This window comes from Erinaceus europaeus, chromosome X, assembly GCF_950295315.1.
Source record: "Erinaceus europaeus chromosome X, mEriEur2.1, whole genome shotgun sequence".
NCBI classification, from domain to species: domain Eukaryota; kingdom Metazoa; phylum Chordata; class Mammalia; order Eulipotyphla; family Erinaceidae; genus Erinaceus; species Erinaceus europaeus.
In genome coordinates, this window is record NC_080185.1 from 81360044 (window position 1) to 81382431 (window position 22388).

At 38.8% G+C, this 22388-nt stretch overlaps 1 protein-coding gene and 1 non-coding gene across 2 annotated transcripts in view; both read right to left on the reverse strand.

Annotated features, from left to right (window-relative positions):
• Nucleotides 1–22388, reverse strand: part of HEPH (hephaestin) — a 209323-nt gene that overhangs the window by 22610 nt on the left and 164325 nt on the right. Inside the window, exons 15-18 of the mRNA XM_007535595.2 lie at nucleotides 13037–13143; nucleotides 12197–12422; nucleotides 7177–7316; nucleotides 5534–5696 (exon numbers count right to left, since the gene is read on the reverse strand). Coding sequence (XP_007535657.2) covers nucleotides 5534–5696; nucleotides 7177–7316; nucleotides 12197–12422; nucleotides 13037–13143 — 636 coding nt within the window. The remainder of the gene's footprint in view (nucleotides 1–5533; nucleotides 5697–7176; nucleotides 7317–12196; nucleotides 12423–13036; nucleotides 13144–22388) is intronic.
• LOC132536028 (U6 spliceosomal RNA) lies at nucleotides 6105–6210 on the reverse strand. The gene has a single exon (XR_009547726.1). It is a non-coding gene; the product is annotated as a U6 spliceosomal RNA (small nuclear RNA).

Consider the following 22388-nt stretch of genomic DNA (forward strand, 5'->3'; position numbering starts at 1 on the left):
GGCTAACGGTCCACAAAAAAAGGGCAGGAACAGCCATTCTCATCTCAGACACGATAGATTTTAAATTAAATAAAGTAATAAAAGATAGGCAAGGACATTACATAATGATTAGAGGATCAATCAGCCAAGAAGTTTAACAATTATTAACATCTATGCACCCAACGAGGGACCATCTAAATACATTAAGCATCTATGCTGATGTATTTTTTGAAAGAATTTCAAAAATACATCAATAGTAATACAATAATAGTGGGAGACTTCAATACCCCACTCTCACACTTAGACAGATCAACAAAGCAGAGAACCAATAATGATACAAGAGAATTGAATGAAGAGGTCGACAGACTAGACCTCTTGGACATTTTCAGACTCCTCCACCCCAAAAAACTGGAATACACCTTCTTTTCAAATCCACATAACACATTCTCAAGGATAGACCACATGTTAGGCCACAAAGACAGCATCAATAAATTCAAGAGCATTGAAATCATCCCAAGTATCTTCTCAGACCATAGTGGAGTAAAACTAACATTTAACAACAAACAGAAAATTATTAAAAGACACAGAATTTAGAAACTAAACAACATGCTCCTTAAGAACCACTGGGTCAGAGACTTACTAAAACAGGAAATTCAAATGTTCCTGGAAACTAATGAAAATGAAGACACAACCTATCAAAATATTTGGGACACAGCTAAAGCAGTACTGAGAGGGAAACTTATAGCCATACAATCACATATTAAACATCAAGAAGAAGCTCAAATGAACGACATTACTGCACACATTAAGGACTTAGAGGAAGAGGAACAAAGGAATGCTAAAGCAACCAAAACGACAGAAATCACTAAAGTTCGAGCAGAAATAAACAGCATCGAAAATAAAAGAACCATACAAAAGATCAATGAAGCCAAATGTTGGTTCTTTGAAAGATTAAACAAAATTGACAAACCCCTAGCCAGACTCACCAAACAAAAAAAAGAGAAGACTCAAATTAATAGAAATTTAAACGATGCAGTAGATATCACAACTGACACCACAGAAAACCAGAGAATCCTGCGAAACTTCTATGAAGAACTATATGCCACCAAGCTAGAGAATCTGGAAGAAATGGAACAATTCCTAGAAACCTATGCACTTCCAAAACTGAACCAAGAAGAACTACAAAATCTAAATGCACCAATCACAGACAAAGAAATTGAAACCGTTATTAAGAATCTCCCTAACAACAAAAGTCCTGGACCAGATGGTTTCACAAACGAATTCTACAAAACTTTCAGGAAACAGTTAATACCCATACTTCTTAAGCTATTCCATAAAATTGAAGAAACAGGAGTAATCCCTTCCACCTTTTATGAAGCCAACATCACCCTGATACCAAAGGCTGATAGGGACAGAACAAAAAAGGAAAACTACAGACCAATATCTCTGATGAACATAGATGCCAAAATATTAAACAAGATCTTGGCCAACCAGATACAGCAACACATCAAAAAGATTATTCATCATGAACAAGTGGGATTCATCCCAGGAATGCAAGGCTGGTTCAACATTAGTAAGTCAATCAATGTCATTCACCACATCAATAAAAGCAAAGCCAAAAACCACATGATTATCTCAATAGATGCAGAGAAAGCCTTTGACAAAATCCAACACCCGTTAATGCTCTAAACTCTACAAAAAATGGGAATAGATGGGAAATTCCTCAAGATAGTGGAGTCTATATCTAAAAACATACAGCCAACACCATACTCAATGGACAGAAGCTGAAAGCATTCCCCCTGAGATCGGGGATTAGACAGGGATGTCCACTGTCACCGTTACTCTTCAACATAGTATTAGAAGTTCTTGCCATAGCAATCAGGCAAGAGAAAGAAATCAAAGGAATACAGATTGGAAGGGAATAAGTCAAGCTCTCACTATTGCAGATGATATGATAGTATACATAGAAAGACCTAAAGAATCCAGTAGACAATTACTGGAAGTTATTAGGCAATATAGCAAGGTATCAGGCTACAAAATCAATGTACAAAAATCAGTGGCATTTCTTTATGCAAACACTAAATCTGAAGAAGAGGACATCCAGAAATCACTCCCATTTACTGTTTCAGCAAAATCAATCAAATACCTAGGAATAAAGTTGACCAAAGAAGTGAAAGACTTGTATGCTGAAAACTATGAGTCACTACTCAAGGAAATAGAAACTGATACCAAGAAATAGAAAGATATCCCATGCTCATGGATTGGAAGAATAAATATCATCAAAATGAATATTCTCCCCAGAGCCATATACAAATTTAATGCAATACCCATCAAATTTCCACCAAGCTTCTTTAAGAGAATAGAACAAACACTACAATCATTTATCTGGAACCTGAAAACACCTAGAATTGCCAAAACCATCTTAAGGAAAAGGAACAGAAATGGAGGCATCACACTACCAGACCTTAAACTATATTATAAAGCCATCATTATCAAAACAGCATGGTACTGGAACAAAAATAAGCACACAAACCAGTGGAACAGAATTGAAAGCCCAGAAGTAAATCCCAACGACTATGGTCATCTACTCTTTGATAAGGGGGCCCAAAGGATTAAATGGAAAAAGGAGGCTCTCTTCAATAAATGTTGCTGGGAAAACTGGGTTGAAACATGCAGAAGAATGAAACTGAACCACTTTATCTCACCAGAAACAAAAATCAACTCCAAATGGATCAAAGACCTAGATGTCAGACCAGAAACAATCAAATACTTAGAGGAAAACATTGGTAAAACACTTTCCCACATACACCTCAAGGACATCTTTGATGAATCAAACCACACGCAAGGAAGATTAAAGCAGAAAGAAACCAATGGTACTACATCAAATTGAAAAGCTTCTGCACATCCAAAGAAACTATTAAACCAACAGAGAGACCCCTCACAGAATGGGAGAAGATCTTCAGATGCCAGACATCAGACAAGAAACTAATCACCAAAATATATAAAGAGCTCAGCAAACTTAGCACCAAAAAAGCAAATGACCCCATCAAAATATGGGCAGAGGATATGAACAAAACATTCACCTCAGAGGAGATCCAAAAGGCTAATAAACATATGAAAAACTCCTCTAGGTCTCTGATTGTCAGAGAAATGCAAATTAAGACAACACTAAGATGCCACCTCACTCCTGTAAGAATGGCATACATCAAAAAGGACAGCAGCAGCAAATGCTGGAGAGGATGTGGGGACTGAGGAACCCTTTAACATTGCTGGTGGGAATGTAAATTGGTCTAGCCTCTGTGGAGAGCAGTCTGGAAAACTCTCAGAAGGCTAGACATGGACTTTCCATATGATCCAGTAATTCCTCTCCTGGGGTTATACCCCAAGGACTCCATAACTCCCAACCAAAGAGAGGTGTGTACTCCTATGTTCATAGCAGCACAATTCATAATAGCTAAAACCTGGAAGCAACCCAGGTGCCCAACAACAGATGAGTGGCTGAGAAAGCTGTGGTATATATATACACAATGGAATACTATGCAGCTATCAAGAACAATGAACCCACCTTCTCTGACCCATCTTGGACAGAGCTAGAAATAATTATGTTATGTGAGCTTAGTCAGAAAGATAAAGATGAGTATGGGATGATCCCACTCATCAAAAGAAGTTTACTAAGAAGATCTGAAAGGGAAACTAAAAGGTGGACCTGATCAAATTGTAAGTAGGGCACCAAAGTAAAAACCCAGTGGTGAGGGGTAGACACGCAGCTTCCTGGGCCAGTGGGGGGTGGGAGTGGGCAGGAGGGATGGGTCACAGTCCTTTGGTGGTGGGAATGGTGTTTATGTACACTCCTAGCAAAATGTAGACATATAAATCACTAGTTAATTAATATGAGAGGGGGAAAATCAATTGTATGCCTCAAAGTTTCTCAAAACACAAACTGAATCTTTTTAATATATAGGCTGTATATTTGATATGTGGACTCTCTCAAAAGCCTAGACCAAGTAGATTAGAAGCATCCAATAGCACAGATATATACAAGATACTGGATACTGTACAAAAAACCATAACAAATGACTTTTCAAAGTTAACCCAATTACCAAATTATGTGATGATAACATTAACTATCGATTGTGTTTTTGAACCCTAAGACAGCAGGAACCTCACATCTCCACTATAGAGCCCCTACTTCCCCCAGTCCTGGAACCCTTGGATAGGGCCCACTTTCCCGTATGCATGTCCCAATCCAAACCAAATAATATTGCATCCGCCAATCACAACCTAACCAACACAACGATTGCCACCTCAACATGCTTCACCTCAGACTGTGTCCAGAGACTTCACGTGTGGAATGACAACCCTTCAGCTTCATTTCTCGGATGAGACATTTCCTTTTATAGTACACTCTAATTTCATCTCAGGTAGTTCACTTTCTAACAAAGTCCCATAACCTAGATATACACCAGTTTCTGTGAGAGAGAGCTTATGTGCACAAGTACCTATAAACTACTGCAAAATATATACGTGAAAGCAGAACTACACTAGAGTTTGCAGTGAGTACCTCCCTAACACTTCCTCTCCACTATTCCAAGCTTGGGATCCAGGATTGCTCAACAAATTGTTTGGCTTCGTATGTTAACTCTCTTTTCAATCACCAGGTTCCAGATGCCACCAGGATGCTGGCCAGGCTTCCCTGGATTGAAGACCCCACCAATGTGTCCTGGAGCTCAGCTTCCCCAGAGACACACCTTACTAGGGAAAGCGAGAGGCAGACTGGGAGTATGGACCGACCAGTCAACGCCCATGTTCAGCGGGGAAGCAATTACAGAAGCCAGACCTTCTACCTTCTGCAACCCTCAACGACCCTGGGTCCATGCTCCCAGAGGGCTAGAGAATGGGAAAGCTATCATGGGAGGGGGTGGGTTATGGAGATTGGGTGGTGGGAATTGTGTGGAGTTGTACCCCTCCTACCTTATGTTTTTGTTCATTAATCCTTTCTTAAATAAAAAATTAAAAAAAAAAAGAAGTGGGAAATTATTGTGACCCCAACAGGAGTTTGGGACTATTAGCATAGGAATTATGACATCAGCTAGAGGAGGAGACACAGAGGGGAATACATAAAAGGAAGGACTCAGAGTACCATGGGCTCTTGGTCACGTCACCTTCACTGCAATATACTCCTGTTGGTTTGGATTTCAGACTTATACTTACACATGTTAGTCTTGGGTGGTTTGCTTGCAGATTTTAGACTTTGCCTACTCTCTTAACTAGAATCGTTTCCTCATTATTATTGTGACTTTCTAAATAAATCACTTTGTAGGTTTAATCTTAAATGGGCCTATGTGTTTTTACAATAGATCAAGAAGAGGAGGGACAATAGAAAGTGATAAATATCTATTGGAGGAATAGGTAGAGTTGTTGAAAGTGTTCTGTCTTAATACCTTGTTCTTGTAGGATCAGAATTATAGGTGTAAGAGACTTTGTTGGATTATCTGATTTCTATAGGTTAAATAAAGTTCTGGAAGATAGTCCTTTTTGGACAGTTAGAACTTACCTCCTTGGGATAAGACAGTAAAAAGGGTTTCCATGCCAGCATGTACATGGTCAGTAACATGGCAATGCATCAACCACGTTCCAGGGTTGCTGGCCACCATCTCCAAAACCTCAAAGGTCCCTGGGAACAGGTCCACCACATCTGCTCGGTATCTCTCTCCATTCTGTAAAGGAGAGTTAAGTGTAAGAAAGAAGAAGGCATAAAGACTATCTCAGACTTGGTAGAATCTAAAAAGTTTAGATGGCCACATCAGGGACATGGAACTCCGAGATTCAAAGACCACATAATAACTCTGAGCAGTCCACTTTATCCTTCTTCCTCATTAAATCCTCCAAAAAGTTAAATCTATAGAGAAGAGACTCTATTCCTATTTTGTATCAGTGTCCTGATGTTAAAAAAAATACAGTTTGTTTCATGAGTCTGGAAACCAGTATTTTCATACATTTCAGCATAATTTCTGTGGAATTTGGATTAAGCCTTAGACCTTTGTAAGAAACCACAGAGTCCCTTTCTAAGCAAATTAAATTTAATTATTTTTCCAAGACCACACCTATATCAACACTTCTAGATCTTTTCTCATGGAACTTTCAATAATTTAAATATAATCCTTGTGCAGGGCCCATGCTAATATTCTCTCTGTTGATCCAATTTTAGTATATGAGTTGCTGAGACAAACCACTCTGAAATTCTTTAAGATCATTGTTTACTGTATTTTAATCCTTGAATTAGATTCAGTTACATTGACTATAAATTTACCACTGCATAAATGAGTCATTTTTCTTCTAAATCAAAGGGTAAAGGTAAGGACTAGAGGAAAAAGACTAATGTGTTATCCAGTAAAAATAGAATGTTCAACTCAGATTCCCCTGTACAAGAACCCTCATCTTGCTTTTTTAATCCCTTCTTACACAATGTCTTTAATCATATTTTTAATATGCTATGTATTCATATAGAGTAAGACAAACAGACATATAAGAGACAGAGAGACATATAGAGACTCCAGAGTACTGTTCAGCTTATGGTGATTCTATGGATTTAATTTGGGACTTCAAAGACTCAGGCATGAAAATACTTTTCTGTAACCTTTATGCTATCTTTCCAGAAACTTCTCTAATAATCACTTGCCGGGATAGCCTGTGGGTGCTTCTTCCCGAGCTAGTGCTCTTTGGGTTGGAGAGAACTGGAGCAGATTTTGGCTGCTGCATGGGAGAGGGATCAGGAACTTGTGCCACACTAACTTTGCAGGAGATATACTCTGGAGCCCTCGGAGCTGGAAAGCAATTTCCAAGTGTCTTTAATCAGAAGAGCAGCTGTTTTTATACTCTCCAAGTAGGGTGGAAATAGGATGTGACATAGAGAGGGTGGAGCGAAAAGTGACTGGTGGAAGATCAGGGTGTGACAAGGAGAGGGGGCGGAGCAGGTGAGAATTTTACCACTAAACCACCAATGCCCTGGAGGGAAGGTGGTGCTTTATGTAAATGTAAAAGTGATTTATGTAAATAGACCAAAGCTTTGAATGGGATCAAATCAATCCCTATACAGGCATACCAGTGCTTGGTTAAGCAGAAGCCAGGGGGAGCTGGCATACTACAAAACAAACACTTAGGGACTCAGCCTAATTGATTATTTACTTTTCAGCTTACCTGATAGAGGAAGCTCTCTGCATGGAAGTGTACAGTGTGTATGTCAATATCTTGTCCCAAGCCCATCATGTACCAGGCCACTCGTTCTCCCTGATACATAGTAAGGCCTCTAAGGTTGGCATAGAGTTTTCCATTAATGGCTGTAAAAGAATAAATATCTCTCACATCTCTCAGTTTGTCTATCCATTGCCAGTGAATTAATACTAGTCCTTTTCTTAATTTCAGATAGCCCCTTAATTGCATCTCTTGTTGACCTATCCCCTTGCAGTCTATCTTCAATATTTGTGTTATCAGAATGCTCTTTCTAAATAATTTATCTGATCTTGTCATATTAGCAATATCTGAAGACATAGATATAATAGTTTCCCCTGACTCAATATTAAGCATATAGCTTCTTATATTGATTGATACATGAAAATTCTGAGTAAATATAAACAAATAAATGAAAATAGTCATTGCTCAAACTTCTGTTTTAAGGAGACTTAATTGGTGATTATGCTTAGCAAATAATCAGAGATGAGGTTTCACTCATATGTGGAGTACAAAGAACTGATACAAATGAACATGCAAAAAAAGCAAACAAACTTTCTCTGAGAATTATGAAAACTATGGTGGTTATCTTTGGTAGGTGAGAGGGCAAGAACACAGAATTTTGGTGGTGGTTGTGGTGTGGAACTATAACCTGTAGTCCTACAGTCTTGTAACATCTAAAAATAAATTGCCCTTGGATTGACAAACAGTTGGAAGTAGTCATCATTTAATCTTCTATTTTCCACCTTTAGGTTCATGATTAATCAACAATTTGTTTGGCATTATATGTTTTTTTTTCAGCCACCAGGTTCCAGACACTACCATTATGCCAACTGGACTTCCCTGGGACACACCCCACCAATATGTCCTGGAACCCTGCTTCCTCAGAGCCCCTCCCCACTAGGGAAAGAGAGATAGAGCCTGAGAGTATGGATCGACCTGTCAACACCCATGTTAAGTGGGGGAAGCAATTACATAAACCAGACATTACACCTTCTGCATCCCATAATGACCCTGGATCCATACTCCCAGAGGGATAAAGAATAGGAAAGCTAACAGGGGAGGGGATGGGATATGGAGTTCTGGTGGTGGGAATTGTGTGGAGTTGTACCCCTCTTATCCTATGGCTTTTGTCAGTGTTTCCTTTCTATAAGTTTTTTTTTTTTTAAAAAGAATACCTAATTGTATCTGATTGTATTTTTTCCTAGGGTCAATTGTTTCTCTGATTTTACAAGGAACTAAAATGTTCACCTTCAGAAGTCTGTGATAATAATATCATCCATGTGTCAATCAAGGACTAGAATCTGTGTGACAATATGATTATATCCATATTTCTAGGTTCCATTAGTGTCATTGTAAAGCTTTTGGTATGCTTCTGGATTCTGCTTGTGAAGCCTTCTGTTTTGATCATCACATTGGGTTCGCTTGTGTTTCTTGCTATGTGTTCTGTTTGCAGGTCCACTGTTGGCTGGGCACCCCCCTGCCTCCAGGATATTGGTTTGGCCCCCCCCCCCTGGGACATTTGATTTAGTCATCACTGGTTCACACTTCTTTCTTCTCCCCGCACCCTATCGTACATATTTCCTTTGATCCTGACTCTTCTGCCGGAGGACAGTAATGCAGGACAGAATTGTATTGTGATTAGATTAGATTAGATTAGTTTGTTGAACCGCATCCCCGCTTGTCAATAAAGAGATACTGCTTCCCAGCTCAGCCATGAGTCTCTGGTCATCTCTGTCTCCTGCCTGCAAAGCCAGCACAGCAAAAACAACTAAACCAAATATCACAGAGGCAAGGGGGGAAGACCAAACCAATATCCCAGAGGCAAGGGGGTGCCCAGCCAACAGTGGATGTGCAAACAGAACACATAGCAAGCACCACAAGCAAGCCCAATGTGATGATAAAATAAGAAGGTTTAACAAGCAGAATCCAGAAGCATACCAACAATTTCCCCTTTTCTTTTTAGTCATTTTTGCTGTGCTGGCTTCGCAGGCAGGAGAGAGAGATGACCAGAGACTCATGGCTGAGCTGGGAATCACTATTTCTTTATTGACAAGTGGGGATGCAGTTCAACAAACTAATCTAATCTAATCACAACACAATTATGTCCTTCATCTCTCTCCTCCAGCGGAAGAGTCAGGAACAAAGGAAATACGTACTATATGGGGTGGGGAGAAGAAAGAAGCATGAACCAGCGATGACTAAACCAAATGTCCCAGAGGCAGGGGTGAAGACCAAACCAATATCCCTGAGGCAGGGGGTACCCAGACAACAGTTGACTTGCAAAGAGAACACATAGCAAGCAACACAAGTGAACTCAATGTGATGATCAAAACAGAAGGCTTCACAAACAGAATGCAGAAGCATACCAACAATTCCCCCTTTTCTTTTTAACTAATGGCTATAGTATCAGGAGTGTGGGGTGAACAGAAACCTATATCATACAGGCATTAAAAAAAACTGGCACAAGACATGGAGGAACAGGTAAGAGAGCAGCAAGAACCAGTGTGATGCCAAGGGAAGCCCTGAGGGGGCCGTTTCTTGCCTCTGTGGGCAAGGCCTATCAGGCTAAAGAACATTTCCTGCCTCTGTGGGCATCTCTTGCCCCTGGGAGCACTTTATGCCTCAACAGGCGTTTCCTGCCTCTGTGGGCATCTCTTGCCTCTAGGGGCATTTCATGTCTCAATAGGCATTTCTTGACTCTGGGAATTACTTAGCAAGGGGGGGTGTGTGGCTTATAGAGTTCCAAGGGAGCTGGCCGCTGTCAGTCTTTGAGAAACCCAGCAGTGTAAAGAGAAGCTGCTGTAGAGTTGTGTACCAGTAAGACCGATAGAAGTCTCGGTCAATGTAGATGGCTAGGGGAAGAAATGCCAGGGGATGAAATGTTTCGCATCTGTCTCCATGGGGAAGGTCAGCCACCGGAATTCTGCTTATCTGTAGAGTGAGCTTTGGGGTCTGTGAATCTGTTTCTTTAGGTTGTGCCAAGTCATGTAATTGGTTTCGGGGGGTGCATTGTAGTCAAGCCATCTTGTGGGTGATGTCAGAGAACAGGGGTCCAAATGGATTTCTTGAACCAGATTATCGAGATCTCACCATGTAGCATCATGAGTACCCAGAGGGCTTCCTAGTCCAAAAAGCTCTTTGAAATTGATTTAGGGTGCTTTTGGCGGTTTTTGCTGGATTGCTGCAAGCACCCATTTTTAAAAATGTCTTCCCATAGAAGAAAAAAACAAATCAGGAGGGCAGAACCAACCACATGTCTCCACTTTTGGGGACCACCAGGGCAATGGAGAATGCTCCCCAAGTCAGAGTAGTCTCTCTTTGTGGGAAACATGCAATAGGTAGTCCAGAAAGTCCCAGGGAACATCTCTGTGCATCCCCCAAGCTCCACAATCACGGCCATAAGGAACCAAAGTTTCCCGGTCAGGGAACCAAAGTGTGGCCCAGAGTGACTCCTTGGAGGTGGTGGAGGGATCCGCATTCTCATGGACTCTGCAGCCCTTCACGGCCTGCGGGTCAGGCGGCAGTTCCAGCAGTGAAGCGGAAAGACGTGGAGAATGAGAGAGTGGCAGGACCGGACTGTGTGCCGCACCCACCTCGCCAACTGCAGCCCATAGTGGATAGGTAGTAAAATGGCTTTACTTATCTGGTGGATGGGCAGGTTATGTACCATGATGGTGTTGGTGTTCGTCCCTGTTTGGGCGCCATTTAGTTGTTTTTGCTGTGCTGGCTTCATGGGCGTGAGACAGAGACAACCAGAGACTCATGGCTGAGCTGAGAATGCAGTTCAATCTTTATTCACGAGCAGGGATGCGGTTCAACAAACTAATCTAATCTAAGCACAACACAATTCTGTCCTACATCTCTCTCCTCCGGCGAGTTAGGAACAAAGGAAATACGTACTATATGGGGTGGGGAGAAGAAAGAAGCATGAACCAGCGATGACTAAACCAAATGTCCCAGAGGCAGGGGGCGAAGACCAAACCAATATCCCGAAGGCAGGGTGTATCCAGCCAACAGTGTACGTGCAAACAGAACACATAACAGGCAACACAAGCGAACCCAATGTGATGATCAAAACAGAAGGCTTCACAAGCAGAATCCAGAAGCATAACAACATAAAGCTGTATGTTGTCCTCATAACAAATACATTTTGTATAAAAGTGAGTGAAATATCATGTCATACATCCCACTATACTTACGTTCTGCCTCTAACTTGTGAATTATTTTTTAATTTTTGAGTGAATAAATAAATCAAAATATACTCATATGCAGTCATTAAAAATAATAAATTTCTATAAGTTGAAATCACACAAGGTGACATTTTTAGCTATTTTGTTGACCAAAAGCAGTCAGACTCAAAGAGTATACACAGTATAATTTAATTTATTTAAATTCAAGGATGGGGAATTTTCTAACCTAATGGTAGTCAAAATAGTGATTACTTATAAACTATAATACAGTACTAATTGTCTAACTTGGAAGTACACTTATCTCAAAAATACTAAGCATTAATAAGTTATTCGTTGTATGTAATACAAACCCTGTATGCTACTCTCTGAGGCTTACCTCTTTAATTTGTCCATCTTTAAATTTAATTTTTATTTTAAAATAAGAACATAAATAGTTTCTGATCTGTCTATATTAGAATCTATGGATAAAGATATATATCTGTTCCAGAGTGGTAAATAAATAAGATAATACTAAGAGGTAAACTTGGGACTTTGGAGCAAAGGGTCCCTATAAGAGTCAACTGACCAAATACTGGCAAATAGGCAACAAATTTACAGAATGTGCTTCCTGTTTTCTGGTATCCTGATGTAATGTGGACCACACATCTGCTTTTTATATACATATATAAACTAGTAGGAAATCTTACTTCTGATTTGTTCACAATTTCCATTCCTTTCTGCCAAGTTGTTTAGAGATGATATACACTTAGACAATAATAGAGAGTTATTTGTATGAGGAATCATAATTTTCTACAGACCGTGCATTTTATTGCTCTCCAAGAAAGTTTCATCCTGTAGGTTGATATGGCTAAGCTTCTGAGATCCATGGATTGCCAAATTCTCTTCCAAATACCAAGACTGGTTCTCATCAAAGATCAAGAATAACAAAGCAAATTCACGGTCCATGTCATTTCGTCCTCTATGGGGCTTCAAGATGCCCTTTTGGCAAATTATCAAAGGTCCCACTAGTCCACTGTATATATCCTGAGGATAGAGTAAAATGTACTGAGTCAACCCTTGATGTCAGCTCTCTACAGGAAGCAAATTTGACATACATTTACAATATACTTGACCTTCAATACATGAAAATTTCAGCTTTTACATTTATTAGTAGTACACAATTTCATCTGAAAACTTTTTTTTTGCATCTTTGGATGTAAGATGCACTGCCTAACATATGCTTTAGTTGTATTATTATTATTCTTCAACAAGCACTTTCACAGTCTAGTTAGTATCTTATACAGTTTCTTCCACCTGCAATGTCAATCCCTTCTACACATTCTTTATATTATATTACACTATTCAACTTTTGAGACTCAAAATATGTGTACCTTCTACTGTGATGACTTCTCAATTGTCCCTCTTGTAGCAGAAATATTTACCTTAATGGACTTCTACACAAATTGTCCATTATAAGAACCTTATGGAGCAGATACTTAACAATTTATTTATATTCATCAATATGCCAAAATAGATTATTGTTTAAATATAGAATCACATTTTACATTTGTATCATTTAAAACATCAAAAGCATGTCCTTTGCTAGAAACTCCATACATTTCTGAGATTCACTCCTAGGCAATCAATATTCCTTTTACCTTGATGGGATCCACTGCAGAATGATAGATCCAGGAAACACAAGAAGAATCATTTGGCCCAGGGCCAGATCTCTCTGGAATGTTCCATTTGTAAGTGACCACCTCACCTAAAAAAGGAATTATAATCAGATCACATCAGATATTCCTCCAAATTTATAGAACATGGTTGATAAACATTGGGACACAAAATATTTCTCTATCATTTCTTTCACTATTTTGTTTTATAGATATATGACTAGATAGATAGATAGATAGATAGATAGATAGATAGATAGATAGATAGATAGATAGATAGATAGATGATAAAGACACCACAACACTAAAGTTTGTTTCAATCTAGTGCGGTAGTGTGTATGGCAAAGTAGCACATTATCCATGAGAGCTATTTAACCATCTCCCATTTCCACATTAGTCTCCATTTTACTTTTTGAGTTTACTCTTTTTACTCTTAGAATAGCCTAGGCTTCTCTTCTACATACATCATCCTTAGATACTCTGTTGCTCCAATTCTCTAAAGCAGTTCTATGACTGTTACTATGTTCCAAAGAAGGGCTTCCCTTCTTTGACTCTTTTTCTCCTTCCCCTCATGCTTCTACTTATATTCAGTTGCTTCTTTTAAAAATATTTTTATTTATTATTGGAGAGATACAGACAAAAATTGAGAGGGTAGGGAGGGAAGGTAGAGAAGTAAAGAGACAGAGAGACATCTGAAGCCCTGTTTCACCATTCATGAAGCTTTCCCCCTGCAGTTGGGGGCCAGTAACTTGAACTTGGGTCCTTATACACCATAATGTGGTCGCTTAACCAGATGCACCACCACCTGGCCTCTTCAGCTGCTTCTTTATGGCTTTATCACTAATTATCTTCTAATTTTCCATATATATCAATGAGACATTATGGGTCAGGTTGAATTTTTATACTGATTGAAGATTTGTCTGCTTGTAGATTAAATAATTTATATTTGTTATATGAAGAATAAATATTAATTAAAGTGGTCTTGTGGTGTAACCTGGTAGAGCACATATACTACAGTGCACAAGGACCCATATTCAAGCACCTGGTGGTACAGACATGCAGGGGTCAGTTTCATGAGTGTTGAAGCAGTGCTGCTGTTTTCTCTTTCTTACTCCCATTCTGCTACTAATTTTTCCATGTCTGTCTCTATCTAATAAATAAATTAATAAAATATTTTAAAGTTAATGTAAGTAAATTCAATTACATATGCATTCTGGCATAGTTCACACTGAATTGCCTCAGTAAGCCTTTCTTATCAACCATTCTAGTTTTATTTACCTATAAAAAATTGAACAGTGCCAACAATGTGTGCTGTCAAATTCACTGCCTCTGGATTATCTTGGGTTAAGCTTCCATCTTCTTACTTCTAGTCTTACCATATCAGTATAACTTTCAAGCCACATGATTAGCCACATGGAAGACAGACTGACTGTCAGATAGTGAGGACAGATGTGAGAATAGGATTCAAGCATTATTTTAACCTCTACATTATTTAACATCTTAGACCATATTTTACTTGAAATTTTATAGTGTGGTTATAGTGAAGTTGCAACCTATCATGTGTTTACTACCACTACACTACAAAAATAGTGTTGACTGTACATATTATGCTAAGGTTGTATTAGATAATGTAAATATGGACAAACATGGGGTTTGCTATTGCATTTGAAATGTTAATAAAATTACTTGAAGGTCTGGAAGAAAGCTTAACTTGAAAAACAAGCAATTTATAGGCAGCAGGCAACTCATGGTGAAGTGGTAGGTATTAATTATTCTCTCTCATTTCTTTCTCACTTTGTCACATGAAAACTCTAACATGAAACTGATATTTTAAAATTATGAATATTAAGGAGTTACATTCAGTTGCAGTCGAATCTTGATGGACTAAGAAATATTATAGACATATAATTTTTACAATGCTGCTACCTCATTTTCTGAGCACATTTGTAAATTTACTACTGGTTTGAATTGTCTTATTTCACATCATTGATTAAGAAGAATCTCAGGACCTCCATATTCTTTGAGTAATCATAAACACGTGTTCTAAGAAAAAATATATATATGAGTTAAATAGTTCCCTAGTACAGGTATGAAAATATGAAAAATAATGTAATAGTACAAATTTTAAAATAGAAGTATTTTCAAAGTAATATATTCTCTTGCAATCATGAAAGTATTGATTTCAAATACATTTAATATAAATAACCTTTTTATTGATTTTTAGAGCTCTATTTACAAAATGGCCATTTTTAGTACAAACTTTATAAAATCTCAACTTAGTCTGTTTTGGTATCATTATTGCCAAAATACTTGCAGTTGAGATACTAGTTAAGACAATGACACTTTGATTTTGTCTTTACACAAATCCAGAATCTAACACTATCCCAATTTTTATTCCTGTGTGAATCTAAAATGAAGCTTTATAAACAAGACAAAAAGTTTCAATAATGTAGAATGGCTCAAGTAAACTATTTACTTATATATTTTTTCGGTTTGAGATTTGGAACTGAGATGAATTATCAAAAATGTGTTATTTATAGAGTATGTCCCAGAGTGGGATAACTTAAAAGACTGGAATTCATACTATAATATACATGTCACTTTAGAATAATTAAATAAATTCTATAGGTAGCAGTATATAAAGATAATTTTCTCACAGACTCACATTTCTAACATTCTGATTGCTCAAGAGGATTCCGTCACACATTTTTAAAAAATTTTCACTTACACTATTTGCTGATTTATAGTCTCATTCCATATTAAAGTCTTAAAGGACATATCACTAGTTTAACATAATAAATAATATCCATGTAACTTACTAGCCCATTTAAAATTCCATGTTACGTCTTTATTCCAATTTGTTTGACATACGTATGCACCATTGCATGCAATAATATATAGAGATGGCTAGCTTAAGAATGGGTACCAGACAGATGACCTCACCAAGATGTTCTGGAACCTTACCTTCCCAGAGCCCTATCTCACTAGGGAAAGATAGAAACAGGCTGGGGCTATGAATCAACCTGCCAACATACATGTTCAACAGAGAAGCATGCACAACAGAGAAACCATACCTTCCACCTTCTTTATCCCAAAGAATGGGGAAGCTTCCAATAGAGGGGATGGGATATGGAACCCTGGTGGTGCATATTGTATGGATTTGTACCTCTCCTATGTTGGTATAGATTGTGCTGCGTCCTGCATGAATAAAGAGATACTGTGTACAACCCAGCCATGAGTCCCAGGTCGTCTGTTACCCGCCCGTGAAGCCAGCTGGAGAGGTACAAATCTATACCAAGCTAAGATAAACTAAACTAAAAACTACAATCTTGTCCTTATAAATATACTAGCCCAGTAGGGTGGGAACAGGATGCGACACAGATAGGGTGGAGAGAAAAGTGACTGGTGAAAATCAGGGTGTGACAAGGAGAGGGGGCGGAGCAGGCAAGAATTCTACCACTGAACCACCAATGCCCTGGAGGGAGGGTGGTGCTTGTTAACAGCGGTTATGTAAATAGAATGAAGTGGTTATGTAAATAGAATTAGAAGCATACCAACAATTCCCCCTTTCTTTTTAACTAATGGCCATAGTATCAGGATTGTGGGGTGAACAGAAACCTGTATCGTACAGGCGTTTTCAAAAGAACTGGCATAAGACATGGAAAACAAAATAGGCGAGCAGCAATAACCAGTGTGATGCCATGTTTCTTGCCTCAAAGGGCAAGGCCTAGCAGGTGAAAGGGCATTTCTTGCCTCTGGGAGCACTTCATGCCTCTGGGGGCATCTCTTGCCTCAAAGGGCGTTTCATGCCTCTGTGGGCATCTCTTGCCTCTTGGGGCATTTCCTACCTCTGTGGGCATAACCTAGTAAGGAAGGAGAGTTTTCTGTATCTGGGAACAGAGCCTGCAGGCGAGGGGACATGGTTTATAAAGTCTCAAGGCAGCTGGCTGAAGTTAGTCTTTGAGAAACACAGCAGCGTGTACCAGTAAGTCCAATGGAGGTGTCAGTCCAAAGTAGATTACCATGGAAGAAAATGCCAGGGGATGAAACGCTGCATGTCTGTCTCAATGGGGAATGTCGGCCACCAGAATTCTGCTTTTCTGTAGAGAGTGAGCTTTGGAGTCTGTGAATCTGTTTCTTCAGGTCATGCCAGGTCACATCATTGGTTTCCATGGGTGTGTTGTAGTCATTCCATCTTGTGGGCGATGTCAGAGAACAGGATCCAAATGGATTTCTAGGAATTCCATTTGAGTAGATGCTTTTTCATGTGAAGACTTGATAGCTGAAATTCACTTACTTGTCAAACAAAACTAGTAGCAGATTAGAAGTTTACTATAATTGATAACTCCATTATAATTGGAATTCCTTTCTAGTATGATTTTAAGGTTGTTTAAACAGTTTGAACTCAATAAAATGTGGAAAGGTAAACAGAAGAACCATGGTAGAAGCCTCAGGCATGAGAATAATTAACATAATCATTGCACTATCTGCCCCGCCCATAACTCATATTGTTTCAGGATTAAACATTTCAGATTTATGCCAAGACATAAAAAAAGAAATCAAAGGAGGGAAAAAAACAGTTTTTTTTAATTGTTTCTGGATGTCTCTAGAAATCATGGCTGCGTCCAGCATTTTTTTTTAAGTCAATGTCATACAAAAATTCAGTCATTCAAATCACTCTCTTATGAAATGCAACTTGAACCAGGTTATGCAGATCTCACCATGTACTATCATGAGTCCCCGGAGGGCGTCCTAGTCCAAAAAGCTCTTCAAAATTCCATTTAGGGTGCTTCTGACTGTTCCTACTGTATTGCTTCAGGCATCTACTTTTAAAAGCGTCTTCCCATCGAAGAAATAATCCAATCAGGAGAGTAGAACTAACCATGTGTCTCCATTCTTGGGGACTGCCAGGGTACTGGAGGACACTCCTCAAATTAGAGTAGTCCTTCTCCATGGGAAAAATGCGAGAAGAAATCCAGAAAGTCCCAATGGAAATCCCCATGCATATCCCAAGGTCTACGATCATGGTCATAAAGAACCAAATTGTGGCCCGGAGCAAAATGTAGTCCTTTTCCTCAGGAAACATGGGAGAGGGAATCCAGAAAGTCCAAGGATAAATCTCAGTGCATCTCCCAAGCTCTATGATTAGGGTCACAAGAAACCAAAGTTCCCGGTGAGGGAAACAAAGTGTGGCTCAGAGCAAAATGTTCCAGAGACAGAGTAACTGTCTCATGATGAAACAGTAGAGGCTTTGGCAAACCTCTTCATAAGTAGAAGAGAAGACCATAGTGCATAGGTAGGCAAAGTCTTCACTTATTTGGGAGTTGTGCAGGTCCGGTCCCAAGTTGTAGGCACCATATGTTGTTTTCGCCGGGCTGGCTTCACGGGCAGGTAACAGACGACCAGGGACTCATGGCTGGGTTGTACACAGTATCTCTTTATTCATGCAGGATGCAGCGCAATCTATACCAAGCTAAGCTAAACTAAACTAAAAACTACAATCTTGTCCTTATAAATATACTAGCCCAGTAGGGTGGGAACAGGATGCGACACAGGGTGGAGAGAAAAGTGACTGGTGAAAATCAGGGTGTGACAAGGAGAGGGGGTGGAGCAGGCAAGAATTCTACCACTGAACCACCAATGCCCTGGAGGGAGGGTGGTGCTTGTTAACAGCAGTTATGTAAATAGAATGAAGTGGTTATGTAAATAGAATTAGAAGCATACCAACACTCCTATACCACAATTCTGTCAATCATTATTAAGTCACGAATAAAAAAAAAATAGGCACTAATACCCCTTACTAAAATATGTAAAATTAACAGTATCTAAATTTTATTGTGAGAACAACTGGACCAGAAGTAGCTAACACATGAAAGTATCTTCTCGGAATTTAATGATATACATATATAGAGTAGAGGGGTGGAGATAGGATAAAGAAATGGTAGTAGAAGAAAATAACTTCATTAATTTAAATTATACTGAAGTAATTAATTTGAGACAGCAAATCAATTAATCAATAAATACCTTTAAAAAAGGAGTCACTGGCAAATCCTTATTAACAATCATAAGCCAACAAGTATTAATACAATCAAGCAGAAACCAAAAATTGCTATTATGTTCGGTTCTACATAACCAAAAGTTATGACCAATCTTCCTACTAATGAGTACTTTGAAACTGATATTCATAAATGGGTCCCTCCCTCCACCCAAAAAGCACTTCTATCAGAAGAGCCTGGATTCCAAGACACAGTTCTAAGGAGGTGTCTTGCTGCTCATAATTCTCCTTATCAAAAAAGTTACATGGCAGAGGCAAGCCTCTGCAGGTTAATAGGGTCCCAGAAGGATAAGGGGTGTCAGTGTGAATGAGGTAAGAGACACATCAACTGCATCAAAAGCAGGAGAGAGGTATCTCTGCTTTCTCTATGCAGAGCTTTCTTTTTATATGTTTTTCACCCAGATACAAGATGTGTCAGTTCATTATTTTTGCAGAATTCTTTGCACAACTGTTGACCATAAAATTAATTACTTTGGGAGCTGTACGGTAGCACAGAGCTTAAGCACACATGACACAAAGCACAAAGACCGGCTTAAGGACCCTGGTTCCAGCCCTGGCTTCCCACCTGCAGGGGGGTCGCTTCACAAGCGGTAAAGCAGGTCTGCAGGTGTCTACTTTTCTCTCTGTCTTTCCCTTCTAGTCCCATTTCTCTCTGTCCTATCCAACAATGACAACAACAATAATAACAACAATAATAAACAATAAGGACAACAAAAGGAAAAACATAGCCTCCAGGAGCAGTGATTTAGTAGCACAGGAACTAAGCCCCTGCAGTAACCATGAAGACAAAAAAATCATTATTTTATCAGATAATAATATAAACTTATTGTTACCTATTAATCCACAAATTATAGCCTATTTTTCTTGAGCAAGATTATTGGAATATCAGGAGTTTTCTGTAAAACATCTATTGTTTCTACAAAGCAAATTATCTTGTCTATAGGATCTTGATTAATATCTCTGTCTCTTTATGAACTCTTCTGTTTCTGTTAAGTGATAGATATCACATGCCTGTGTTTCATAGTATTTCTTAACCTGCCTAATGATAGCATTTTTTTTTTGTTCTGGGAAAGAAAACACCAAGGGGGATGGAACCTTACCTATCTATTTATAAATGGAAATTTATTAACCTCAACTCATTTGTCCTTAATGTTAAGCAAATGACTATGGTATTCATCATAGATACCTGTAAATGGAAGAGGGAGGTAGGTAGGTGGGGGCAGTTGGTAAGGGCCCATATACTTTGGGAAAAACCACAGTTCTTTATATTTTACTCTAACCTTTTCTACTCATGGTGTCGGTGACAAAAGGGGCAAGTAACTCTTCCATAATTGGTCAATTGTCATATTCTGAACCTCTTTAGTAAAATTTTATAGCTTTGTACATTTAAACAAAGGGGAAAACAATTCTTCCTCTTGGAGACTCCTGAAAAATTCCACATTACTCTTATTGCTTGTTCCATTATGATCATTCTTACAAAGTGCAGTGCAGGTTTTTTCATTACTTTTGTTATTGGTCAGGCTCTGAGCCTGGCCATAGGTAAGGATGATTAATACCACACAGAGCTTAATCCCAAGCCCTATACATGGCAAAAGCCAAGATGGTTTCAGTTTGGCCTGGAGAGTCCAGCCATGCTGAACTTCCTGAAAAGCTGTTACTGTGTCAGGCAGCTCACATGGTGGCACCTGCATCATTTACAGAATAAAAAAATAAAACATGTCAAAGAACTGAAAAACATTTAGTTGAATTAAGACTGTATTTAAAGAAATAGTAGCTAATCCACTGAAAATTCCAAGTAGTGCATCTTTAAGCTGGAATTCCAAAGACATGATTCTTGTTTAGAAGTCAAATGTTGCCTTCCACACTCAGAAAACCAACCACTTTCAGTTCCCGAAACTGAAGTTCCTTGGCCACCTGAACTGTTTTAATAAAGTCACCACAACCTAATTGCTGAACCTTGTGGCAGTACATCTGTTTGTAAATATTTGCTGCACTCTGTTATGAAAAGCATTCTTGAAATCAAATGGAAAAGAGTTGCTACTGTGATTTTGTAAATGTTGAAAAAACACTGTTATTTCAAGAATACCCTAATTAAAATACTATGGCACCTTATCTTGTATTGTTGAATGTAGTCTAGTAATAAAATTTCACTTGTGAAAAGTATTTGGTGGTCCAGAAGGTGTCGCAGTGGTTTAGGAACTAGACTCTCAAGCATGAGGTCCTGAGTTCAATCCCTGGCAGCACATTTACCAGAGTGATGTCTGGCTTTTTCTCCTCTCCTCCTATCTTTCTCATTAATAAATTAATAAAGTCTTTTAGAAAAATAAAGAAAAGTATTTGTTAAATTCACATAAAATCTTCACAAACCAAAAAATATCATAAGGATAATCCATGTATATGTATATATATATTAGTGAATAACTTTTAATTCAAGTAAAAACATTGGGTCTAAGTCTACTCACAGCAGATTATTTAGCACTTTTACTCTGAGGTATATTTTCCCTCACCTTATGTATATGTGCACATGTATTCTAGCCCATAGTTTCTGTTCTACATCTAGGTTCTGTAACTTTGTTAGGGATTGCATCATTTGAAATGAAACTAGGGAGTCCCATGTGTTAAGAAAGGTCTCAAGGGGAGTTGTAGTTTATGGAAATGAGAGTTCTGAGTGGACAGTACTTGGTACCGACCCGAACCATCTTGGACAGTAATGCAGTTATCAGACTTCCCAGAAGAAAAGAAACTGGAGATTAAAACCTCTCAATCTTTGACTCAGGGTTTTAATTAATTAATTTTGAGTGTGTGCTTTTGTTTTTTATCAGTCTGAGTTTAAGACAAAGGCAAAACTCATCCCACAAGATAGCTCAAAACAACCCTTTCCACACCAACCACTGTAGATTTTACAAATAAGTGGAAGTCAAAGACCACTACACCACCACCTGCTGGCCAACAGTAACCAACACCATACATGTGAAAGTGTGGGGAAAGGGCCCACTGTCTGGGAAGTCCAAGCCATTATTTCTATGACAGTCTGAGCAGGTTGACTCCGAGCCCCTTCCCAGAGGGACACTAGGCAGGTCTCTCCTGACCTCATGAACTTATGAACTTTTTCAGACTGGGTACCTTCTTGCACATGCTTCCTCATTCCCTTTGAACAAAAGCCAAGAATTACTGTGTATGGACAACTGAAACCCACCACAAATATCATGGATTTCCTCAACTGCCCCCTTCCCCCCTGCCTTGATGTGCTTGTAATTCAACCTTAGAGAAAAAATCCTACCT